This window comes from Ascidia mentula, chromosome 1, assembly GCF_947561715.1.
Source record: "Ascidia mentula chromosome 1, kaAscMent1.1, whole genome shotgun sequence".
NCBI classification, from domain to species: Eukaryota; Metazoa; Chordata; class Ascidiacea; order Phlebobranchia; family Ascidiidae; genus Ascidia; species Ascidia mentula.
This window is the reverse complement of record NC_138566.1, coordinates 917,544-929,401: the sequence shown is the minus strand read 5'-3', so window position 1 is coordinate 929,401 and position 11,858 is coordinate 917,544. Positions and strand designations below refer to the sequence as shown.

The 11,858-nt window shown below is 38.2% G+C and overlaps 2 protein-coding genes across 2 annotated transcripts; one reads left to right on the top strand and one right to left on the bottom strand.

The window, feature by feature from the left end:
• Positions 1–2,785: 2,785 nt before the first annotated feature.
• On the bottom strand, positions 2,786–7,591 carry LOC145915755 (uncharacterized). Its single transcript, XM_083002750.1, has 9 exons — positions 7,503–7,591; positions 7,027–7,243; positions 6,567–6,700; positions 6,118–6,305; positions 5,370–5,729; positions 5,099–5,241; positions 4,880–4,988; positions 3,181–4,691; positions 2,786–3,052 (listed from the first exon to the last, which is right to left on the bottom strand). Exons 1-9 carry the CDS (start codon positions 7,589–7,591, stop codon positions 2,786–2,788), a joined length of 3,018 nt encoding a protein of 1,005 aa, XP_082858876.1.
• A 746-nt stretch (positions 7,592–8,337) lies between these two features.
• On the top strand, positions 8,338–9,135 carry LOC145915722 (uncharacterized). Its single transcript, XM_083002748.1, has one exon. The coding sequence runs from the start codon at positions 8,338–8,340 to the stop codon at positions 9,133–9,135; it is 798 nt and encodes a 265-aa protein (XP_082858874.1).
• Positions 9,136–11,858: the final 2,723 nt, after the last annotated feature.

Sequence of the window (11,858 nt, the reverse complement as noted above, 5' to 3'; positions counted from 1 at the left end):
TTCAGTTATACGCAGGTTTTTCCCCCCTTGGCGTGAACGTGATTCATTCGTTTCTTAAAAACGTAATGCATTTGTATGGTGTTAAACCATTTAGTTGCAGAATTATTTACCTACCTAAATTGATGATCGTTAGCAATTTTTTTGTGTGTTGTACGTCAGGGATAACATATTCAAGGAAAAATCTCCACGTTTTTTTTCGAAAACTTAATGAAATCTTTTCGTTCGCCCACACTGTCTCAAATCTTTTTCTCGAATTTATTTTATTAGGGGCTTCTGGCAAAGACATATTTAGGCTTTTGACGTTGAAGTCGTGCTTTTTATTTCGCGGTTAAGGGTCTTATGGTGTAGTTTGTGTGCGTTAATTCTATTTATATGAGAACATTACAGATTCAAGGCGACTTGATTTGGTATGGCTGGCACTTTTTCGCAAATCTATTATATTTTGTTGGTGTTGCAGAGCAATTACGTTTTCCGTAATTTCTCCAGCATGCTGCTTTATCAAATAAACATGCACTCACAAGCAACTGCAAAGTTTTCTTGACGTATAAATATTATCAGCACAAATGCTAATAACAGCGCTAAATTTCAATGTAAACAACGTAAGTTTCCTCAATATACAACGAATTAAAAAGAAATGCCCATTGAAATCTTCGAACAAGATTACATTCAACAAATCTGTCACGTCTGACAATTTGCCACAAAACAGCTAGAAAATACGTATTTCCGCCTGTCGTTATATGGTTAATACTTGTAGTACAAGGATGAATGTCCACTTAACTCTACGAATAGAATTGAAAAAAAAATGGCGGAGAGAGTAAAATAGTTGATACTCGTTCATTAAACAAGTAGAAGGTTTGATATTATGTTTTATGGCAAGCCCGTTTAGTTTAAACAATATTTATATCGAAACAAACGCCCATGAAAAGGTGATTTCCGCACGGTAATTAACGTCTGACGTAGCATCGAAACTTAAGTGAAAGATCTGCTTTTCAGTTCCAAAAATATACATTCGACGAGCATATTAATTTATGTGTAAAAGAGAAATATAGGCAGTGGGCAATAATCCCTTTAACTACATTTTCATGTGTACAAAAAGCAGCATAAAATTTGTGTCAATTAGTGCACACATTGGAGGCAAACACAAGGAATACACAATTTTCTTCATAAACCCAAAATCTTACATCTTCAGTGAAATAGGGATACTCTACCACAATCATTCTGATGGAATACCTGAGATTTGTACCGATTTTAATTACTTTCCCGTTAATCAGCACTAGATACTTGACAGATACAGAGATTTAAAAAAAATTATAGGGGGCGGAAAGTAGTTTGGCACGCGGTTGAATGTGACGTACCCCCCCTAGCTAAACACGCAAAATCGCCTGTGTTTGAAGTCATTCTGATGGAATACCTGGGATTTGTACCGATTTTAATTACTTTCCCGTTAATCAGCACTAGATACTTGACAGATGCAGACATTTAAAAAAAATTATAGGGGGCGGAAAGTAGTTTGGCACGCGGTTGAATGTGACGTACCCCCCCAAGCTAAACACGCAAAATCGCCTGTGTTTGAAGTCATTCTGATGGAATACCTGGGATTTGTACTGATTTTAATTACTTTCCCGTTAATCAGCACTAGATACTTGACAGATGCAGATATTTAAAAAAAATTATAGGGGGCGGAAAGTAGTTTGGCACGCGGTTGAATGTGACGTACCCCCCCCTAGCAAAACACGCAAAATCGCCTGTGTTTGAAGTCATTCTGATGGAATACCTGGGATTTGTACTGATTTTAATTACTTTCCCGTTAATCAGCACTAGATACTTGACAGATGCAGAGATTTAAAAAAAATTATAGGGGGCGGAAAGTAGTTTGGCACGCGGTTGAATGTGACGTACCCCCCCTAGCTAAACACGCAAAATCGCCTGTGTTTGAAGTCATTCTGATGGAATACCTGGGATTTGTACCGATTTTAATTACTTTCCCGTTAATCAGCACTAGATACTTGACAGATGCAGAGATTTAAAAAAAATTATAGGGGGCGGAAAGTAGTTTGGCACGCGGTTGAATGTGACGTACCCCCCCTAGCAAAACACGCAAAATCGCCTGTGTTTGAAGTCATTCTGATGGAATACCTGGGATTTGTACCGATTTTAATTACTTTCCCGTTAATTAGCACTAGATACTTGACAGATGCAGAGATTTAAAAAAAATTATAGGGGGCGGAAAGTAGTTTGGCACGCGGTTGAATGTGACGTACCTCCCCTAGCTAAACACGCAAAATCGCCTGTGTTTGAAGGCATTCTGATGGAATACCTGGGATTTGTACCGATTTTAATTACTTTCCCGTTAATCAGCACTAGATACTTGACAGATGCAGAGATTTAAAAAAAATTATAGGGGGCGGAAAGTAGTTTGGCACGCGGTTGAATGTGACGTACCCCCCCTAGCTAAACACGCAAAATCGCCTGTGTTTGAAGTCATTCTGATGGAATACCTGGGATTTGTACCGATTTTAATTACTTTCCCGTTAATCAGCACTAGATACTTGACAGATGCAGAGATTTAAAAAAAATTATAGGGGGCGGAAAGTAGTTTGTCACGCGGTTGAATGTGACGTACCCCCCCTAGCAAAACACGCAAAATCGCCTGTGTTTGAAGCCATTCTGAAATCAAATGTGGGATTTGCTGCCAGTAATTTGAGTGTACTAACCGTTCAGTTTGATTTTGGTTGAAATAATTAGACGTACCGTGATTTATAGGCAGAACAAACACGTTTGTATCTTATGAACCATCTCGTGAAATGGTGATCATTGATGCGGAACTCTTTTTTCGATGAAACATATTCGGAGTCTGCCAGGATGACAATAGTACAATATCGACCAAACGATCGGAGTATTCTCGCAACAGGGAAACCACCGGCGAGTCATCGTTTAAACTTTCCATAGAAATATGAGTTGAAAGATTCAGGTTAGATATCTTCTGCTGGATCGATCGGAATGTTCCAGCAAGTTTTTTCACTCCATGATGATTTCCATTGAGTGGATTGCACTGTGAAATATTTTTTATTTGATTTTTATGTTGCAAAATATAATTTTCATTGAAAAAAATACTTTTCTCTTGAAAGATCATACAGGAGTTAAAACAATACTGAAAAATAAAAAAAAATATTTTTCAACATTTTTATCCAAGAAATTGAGAGTTGCGTCAGTTGAATATCCAGACTCTCCAGCACCACCATGTGGCAGGTCATAGTTCTTTTTAAGTTGAAGAGTCTTTGGAGGACTGACGGGGAGTTTCAGTGTTCTTTTCTTCCGTAAACTATCGAGGAGTTCGGCAAACGCAGGAGGTATTGCTTGTTTCTTGCTGGTTGGCGTCAACAGAACGGAGGAATCTTCTTTGTTTTCAGATATTTCTTCATCTGGGGGCTTATTCAGGTTGTCATTGGCAACCAACGTCTCATTATTTTCATCCTCTGATACAATGTTATCGATAACTTGTTCATCTTTAACAACAACATCGGAAACGTGTTTTTCTTTTGTCTCCTTAACAGAACAATCTTTACTGTCACTAGGTGACAGCATGTGTCCATTCTGCATAGAAATAATTATTTCACCACCAACTGATGTATCAATTTTTTTCTGCGTTTTGTCGTCTGGTTCATGGTTTTCTTCATCAATATTTGTTGGTGGAAGTTTGTTAAACTCCTCGCTTGCTGTGCTGCTTGTAACCGATGAAGGTTCAGCAACCTCCTCTTCAGATTCTTCATTACAGGAGGATTCTGCAGCAGAGATCACTTCCTCCACCAGTCTGGATGTAACAACATCCAACTCTTCTTCCTTGGATACAGAGGGGCTGGAGGGGATTTCCCGCCGGGGACTCAAGTTAATGTTGAAAACTGATTTTGAGACGTAAGTTTTTTTCATACTTTCAGATGAAGTATTTGTTAATTCTTCTTTATTCTGTGTTGTGATCGATCGTGACTCCGTGATTTGATTTTCACCAGCTTGGTTTAAATCTGAGTTGATTCCTTGATTTCCTCCTTGGGAATTTTCATTTTGTGTTGAAATGTCAGTGATGTTTCCCGATCTATCTTCCTCTGTTTCCACAGTTTTATGTTTTTCAATTTTATTTTCATCAGAATTTTCCTGGTTCGTAACTTTAGAAGAGTCAAAGTGATAGATGGAGTCATCTTTTCTTGCCCTTGTAGCAGGTTTAGTTGGTGACTTTGAAAATATTAGTGCTCGAATATCGACATGCTCAAAAGAGTTTGTTATGTCTGGAGTTTGGGCAAAAACTGTTGGTTCGACAACCACCGGTTCCAAACCCTCTTCAATTTTTCTACACAAAGCAGCATTTTCATCCAAAATCTTTGAGATGACGGCAAAGTTTGTTTGGGAAACTTCCTTTTCATCTATTAAATCATCGTTGGAAACTTCAAATGTTTCTGTATTTTGTGAAATCCGATCTGAGTTTTTTTCACCAACTTCATCATCGACATTTTTTAGTTCCTCGTTCAGTTGAGTTGAATCGAGTTCTTGTTTTTCATTTTTCTTGAGTTTCATGAAATCGTTTTTCGTGTAAGTAGCGTTAAGATGATGATCCTCCGTGGATGATAAGTGTTCTTCGTCTTCATCGGAGAAATTGGTGTTGACCGGAGTTCCATCGCTTGGGGGATGAATTTTCTCTTCTTGGAATAAAAATATAATTGTTGATGCAAATATATCTGTGATTAACCTACTGTTACATCAGAAGAAGCTTTCATGTAAACTTTTGCTCTGTTTGAGTGAATCGTATGTAACTGTATCATAACAAAGGTTACACATAATGAAGGTTTATCATGTGAAACGGTATCATAAAAGTTGATACAACACTCACCAAGATCAATATCATGACAGAGTTCTGAAACCACGCTCTCATCATCGTACGAACTGACAGTGGAAAGTAAATCTCGAACCTGGGCAAGATTCTCAATTTCTTCACAAATCTTCAAAGAAATAAGCTTTTATGACAACTTGAAACATAAAAATCATCATAAAGTGAACGTGAAACAAAATATTAAATGAGCACCGAAAGAAAACATTTGAAAACTGAAACCTTTTCCTTGTGAAGTTTGTCCCCCCACTTTCCAATTGCTGGAGAAGGTTTACTGCTGAGTAATGCTGAGTCATCACTTGATAAATGCTTAGTCACCCACGCAGGCAACATTGATTCAGCAGATTTTGAACCCCGTTCGGCGTCTGAAAGGACAAAGATATGTAAAAGAAAATTTTGTTGTTTTTGATAAAAGTATTATGCAACAACACTTACATGAAATGAATACAATGACAACACTTAGTTTTATACCAGAAATATTTAAATTCCAAACCTGCATAGTTGTCAAATGTTAATGACGATGGACTTCCTGACACAAAATCGTCGGCAAACGAAATTAAATCATCGGCGACTGATGGAGGAGTTTCCGTTGAAATTTCGTTGTTGATATCAACGTTAAAATCATCGTGCGTCCCAAAATATGAAGTTTTATTTAAATCCGATTCTGGTGTTGACACCTCTGACGGAGTGTTCGATAATTTGGGTAATTGACGTGTGTCTTCTGCCACCCGGTGGCTGAGATTCCATACAAATATGCAGCTATTGGCTGACGTTGATATCAGATGTGAGTCATTATCAAATGCTAACGACACGGCAACTTCTGAGTGACCGTTAATCACACAAACACATTCACCTAAACATATTTTAAATAGTTTAAAACAATCTTGGTTCCGTTATAGTTGAGCCAGGTCACTGCTTAGGTTGGGTGAGTATTGTTGATAAGATATCCATGTAATATATAGGATAGAAGTAGCATCAAAACATCACATTTTAGTGACAGCAAATATTTGGGGAATATTTTCTTTGACAAGAAGAATTTGAAGTGAATTTTTTCAATAAAATATTTATGTCAACTTATATGCATTAAATATGCATTAATCCAAAAGCGTTTCATCTAATTTACAAACATAAATAATTCAAGTTAAAATTGCTGAAAGACTTCATACATATTACGAAAGGTTTTGAAAAAGTGGGTTGGATTCAATAAGAAACATTTCTACAACATAAAAGTTCTGCGTCACCTGTCATGTATGCCAGAAGATAAATATTCTTGTCGAGACACGATGTTGCAAGAAGAGTGCCCTGGTTGTCAGTGGCAACCCGGAGTATCGTGGAACTTGCCTCGTTGCCACGGAAACTGCGCTTCAGTCTCGCTCCAAAAATGTCGTACTCACTTAAGTTGGAGCCGCAAGCGACAATAACAGAATCACTGAAAATAATCGAAATCAAACCGGTTTAAAATAAACTTCCATTTAACGCAAAAATTATTTTAAATTCCACCTAAATGTGTTTGGACAATGTTTTCTTGTTGACTGATTTTCTCCATGGCATGAATGGTAACACAAAGTCAGTTAATACCTTTTAGTCTAATTCTATGCTTAAAATATAATGAACACAATTATAATATAACAGGAAGTGCCCTAATAATGGTCAAAATGTGACAGAATTATTAAATGATGAAGGTACTCACTCTATAATTGTCATATCTCCCATGGAATGTTTTTCAACAAAATGTTGTTCACGGCTAATCTCAGTCTTTCCACAGTTATTTAAAACAGCACAGAAATATAACGACTTGTCTGCTCCACAACTCATCAAACGAACCTAAAACAAACAAATATCGATCATTTTAAATGTTTTGCTCAGCGCAAAAACGTCCACAAGTTAAAGGTTATTAATTTTACTGCAGGTTGTCCAAGAAACAAAAGATTGCTTTACAGACCTAAGTCAATCTATAGTTTATAGTTGCAAAAACTTAAATGTTTATGTTGGCAACAGCGCAATAGGTGAGCATGATAAGAGTGAGATCACTTTAATAAACATAAGCATGGATTTGTTTAATAATAATTAACAAGGATGTAATGATTTAGGAAAAAGGTGCTGCATGTTTAAAGATGTTAAGATTGAATTCCATGTTTATTTAAACTTACCTCCTTATCTCGATGTGAAAACTTAACGGAAGTGACAGAAGCTGAATGGTCGGCGATCGTGTGAGTTGGGACGTAATCTCCCGTAAACATGTGAACACATCGGTCACGACTAGCACTCGCGAGCATCGTTCCACAACGAGAATAATCCATGGACAGTATGTCGCCATCGTGTGTTGGTATGAATGATATTCTCTCAAATACGTCCAGGTCGTAAACACTAAAAGCAACTTGTTCAAAACTGATGCTAATACAAAACATTTAACAATGTTCATTCTGTACCAAGACACAATTAAGACTTGCAAATACTGTTTTAAATATCACAGTTAACATACCGAGGAAAATGAAAACTAAATGTTGTAGCAGTACATTACAAACTTCATAAACTGAACTATTTTAACTCTGATACCTGTAGACAGATGGCCACTATTTCAGTCTCATACATATAAATTATAAAAAGCGACTTTTTCAAAACTCACTGTATGTTTCCCTTTCTATCGCCAATAGCAACATGCTTTGCATCATGTCGTATGCAAATTGACCTTGCTTCGACCTTGACTGGGTTCATAATTAATATTCGGTCGGTAAACATATTTCCCCCACTAATGAGAAGACAAGTTTGGTATCGTTGGAAAGGTTTTTCAATGAGCTTTGCAATGGTGGTGAAATTATTTTTCCTGCTGTGGCTAGAAAAAAAGTTATGAGCGAAAAACTGTTTTTGTGGGGGCGAGGTTATGAACAATATTCGCCCGGTAAACATATAGCCCCCGTGAATGAGAAGACAGTTTGGTGTCGTTGGAAAGGTATTTGTGCAAGCTTTGCAATGGTAGTAGAATTGTCTTTCCTGTTGAACTGTAGCCAAAGTTACAAGCAAAAGACTGATTTTTGTTATGACGGTAATATTTAATATTCGGTCGAGAAACATATTTCCCCCAAGAAATCGCGCACAAGTTAGGTATCGCTGTAAAGGGATTTTAAAGAGCTTTCCAACAGTGGTAGAATTATCCTTCCTGTCGACCTATAAAAATATAGCGGATTTATGACCATGCATATTAATATACGTTACAAAATTCGTTCGAAATTAATATTTCTTTTTACATTTCCATAAATTTTGTGTCAATATATGAATCTTGCCAAAAAAATTATTGGAATCCATTGAGAAACAGCAGAGTTATGTGCGTTTGAAGTTTTGTCGACTGGAAAAAAAGTTTTGTCGACTAGCGTCTCTTTGGTGAATTGTACGGGCTTCCCAAGGTCCACAAGCCGGGCGTGCCCCTAAGACCCATTGTTTCCTTTATTGGGTCCCCGTCCTATATGCTCGCCAAATTTATAGCAAGGATTATTTCCCCTTTGGTTGGGAACAGCCCATATCACGTTAAAAACTCACGTGAATTTGCAGCTGAAGTGAGGAACTTGGTAATAGCGGATGATGAGTGTATGGTGTCCTTTGACGTCGTGTCTCTTTTTACCAATGTGCCAATATCGGTAGCTGTTGCTAATGTCATGGCACGCTTAGAGGATGACAGTAACCTTGAGCAGCGCACGTTGCTATCCTGTGAGGACATCGCAGAAGGGCTGAAATTATGTTTGAACGCCACCTATTTTTCCTTTCGTGGTGTGTTTTACCAACAGGTGTTTGGTACGGCGATGGGTTCTCCCATCTCTGTGGTAGTGGCGAATATTGTAATGGAAACAATTCAGGATAAGGCACTCGCCACTTTTGCGCATCCTCCCCGTTACTGGAAGCGCTATGTCGACGACACCTTCGCCATCGTTGATGAAGCACAATTCCAGTTGTTCCTCAACCACATTAACCATGTGGAAGATTCTATCACATTTACTTTAGAAAAGGAAAGTGGTGGTACACTACCGATTGTATATACAAAGGTTGTCCGTGATGAGAATGGGTTGATTAGCACTCGTGTGTATCGCAAGCCGACGCACACCAATCGGTACCTGTCGTTTAAGTCGGCACATCCGATACAACACAAGACAGCGGTAGTGCGGTCACTGATGGATAGAGCCGATGCTCTGGTTTCCATAGAAGAAGATCGTGACAAAGAGGTGAAGTTTATCAAGAATGCACTGCGGAAAAATCTGTATCCGTCATAGATGTTTAGAAGAAAGCCCGCAGTCAAGCCACAAGAAACAGCGCTAACTGCCGGTACGATCGTTTTGCCATATATTCCTGTTTTAACTGACACGCTAAGGCGTATGATGTTGGACTATGGTATTGCGGTCTACACAAAGCCACACAGAACACTGGGCAAGATGGTGTCACACCCTATCGAGAAAGGTACGGCCCAACCCAAAGGCGTTGTGTATTACATTCCATGTAAGGACTGCGGTGGAGCATACATCGGTGAAACCGGAAGAGCGTTGCAGACGCGGTTAAAAGAGCATCGCCGCGACGTTGCAGCGAAGAACAGCCAGAGGACAGCACTGGCAAAACACGCTGCCACACTCGGCCACCGAGTTAACTTCGACGAGGTCCGAGTCCTAGAGATGGAGGAGGACCACACAAAACGTCTGTTCCTGGAGACGCTCCACATTCACAAGAACAACCATTGTGTTAATGACAAGGAGCAATGCGTCTATTTTCCAGCTGTTTACAACAACTTGTTGTAAGTGTTACGCCCCGCTACACACCTGGTCACGTGTTGATACAAGCGGTACCAGTGTTATCCAGTTCCCCTTTTTCTTATGTTTTCTTACGTTTTTCTTGCGATTTTTGTGTTTATGCGCTTGATGCAATATTGCTAACATAACCCTGAGGAAGTCTCGCCGGATGGCAGACGAAATGTCGGTTTCAAATAAACACTAGAAACTTGAGTGCCAGAAGAACAATTCTGGTTAAACCAAAAGTCTGCAGAAAATCACTCAGCAGTATTTTTGAAATCGTGAGTGACTACTACGTATTCAAAATGAAAGCAGCTCATTGTGACATACTCAGCAACATCCTTCTCAATAAATGGTGCAAATCAGTTACACCTCATTTGGGTAAAGAGTGTGCACAGAAGCTTCTTAAATTGACTGGAGTATTGTGGATCAACATATGCCCTTTTGGGATTTCAACAGCAATACATTGAAATATGTAATTCTGAAATATTTGTAATATTTAATACTGAAATATTTGTCACATGTAGTATTAAAATATATGTCATATGTAGCTGGGTTTTTTATCTCAAAAATTTATGACAAACTGTTTAACGAAACGATGCGGCTGTATCTCAGCGAGTGTTAGGCGACAAAGCACATCCCGTTGCGTTATCAACTGCTATAGAGGCCTCAAAAACAAATCGCCATGAATCGCGATAATGACGTCCTAAGCATTGCAAGGCAAACTTGGGCGACGCACAATGAGACGCACTTTGCACTCGCTGTTATATCTTTGCCGAAATGCATTCAGACATTATGTCCGAAATGGCATGAAATTTTACTGACATTTCGTAAAAGAAATAGGTCACAAAAAAAACCCAGATATGTAGTACTGGAATATTTGTCATATGTAGTACTGTGATATGTAATACTGGAATATTTGTCGTATATACACTTTTACTGCCTGTCTAATTGACAAATTTACTATCGAGCCGGTATAATAGAGCTCCTTAGCGAAAGGTCCTGCTTTGTCAAAAAAACTAATGATCGCACAGAGATTACCTCATGGGTGCGATTGGAAAATCTCAATTATTGTAAATCCTTTTTTTCATGTCCTGTATGACTTGTGTCCTTTGAAGTAGAAAGCAATATTATGTACTGTAATTGCAAAATTTCTGTGTATTGAACAATGTTTTACCATTGATAATTTTATCAACAAAAAGAAACTCAAATAAGTGTGTCTTCATAGAGCAGTTTTAGCAGTGAAAAACTTATGCACTACAGTATTTAGCCTTTTGCCTCGACTTTGTCGATCTGTCCTGCTGTCCTACCTAATACATCACTTCTCAAGGTTTTTTTTTGTTAAAGCAGGACAGAGGCACTTCCTTGAGATCAATATTAGGATTTGGGGACAAAAACATACACTAAAATTGAACAAAGGGACCTAAATGCACACAAACACAACTTTTTGACCTTGCTGGACGAGTCTCGCAAACGCCCGCTAACTCAAAATAAGCGTAAATTTAGTACATTTCCACGTTTCACACGCATTACCCTATCAATAACACAGCAAAAACTATTTAATGTGATTATCCGAGCAATAACACACCAAAAACTGTCTAGAAGTCCCGCACGACCGCAGAAACAAGTTGAAACACATCCGCCTCCAGTTTTGAAACGAGCGCGACCGGTGTCCAGGCCTGTTATAGAGGGCGCTATGGTCACAGTCAAATTGCGTTTGTTTAATCAACATGTTGCCAATCAAACATTTTTATTTTTCAACGTGATTGTGTTTCACAACAACTGTGGACACATATTTGTTTCCATGGAAAGTTTATTTATAACTGTTATAGAAAGTTGCAAGACATTTGATGTGACACAGTATATTTCTCAACAGCCCATAATCATATGCTACCATAATCATATGCAACCAAACACTAACTCACAATAAAGTAACAACTGATTTGTTTAAAGACAAAATGTTGATATCTGCAGCAAAGGATTCAATAAAGAAATGTTTTTCTGGTTTGTCTTGTGAGTGAGAAGCCGCCAATGACGCATCACGGCCTTGGGTTCTGGATACCCAAAATTTCATGATATGTTATATTGCATTTATTTCATTGTTCGCACATGCTCTAAACGTATTAAGGTTAAATCTTGTCCATTTTAGTTTCTTGTCATTAGAATTGCTTTTTTTGCTGTTAACCAGTTCACTTAATACACGGAAAATGTTGCTT

Coding starts and splice junctions, on each gene's coding strand:
- LOC145915755 (XM_083002750.1), bottom strand. CDS start 7,591: ATGAACCCAGTCAAGGTCGAAGCAAGGTCAATTTGCATACGACATGAT. Junction 5,242..5,369: donor AACATTTGACAACTATGCAG/GTTTGGAATTTA, acceptor TTGTCCTTTCAG/ACGCCGAACGGGGTTCAAAA. Junction 3,053..3,180: donor TCAATTTCTTGGATAAAAAT/GTTGAAAAATAT, acceptor AATATTTCACAG/TGCAATCCACTCAATGGAAA.
- LOC145915722 (XM_083002748.1), top strand. CDS start 8,338: ATGCTCGCCAAATTTATAGCAAGGATTATTTCCCCTTTGGTTGGGAAC.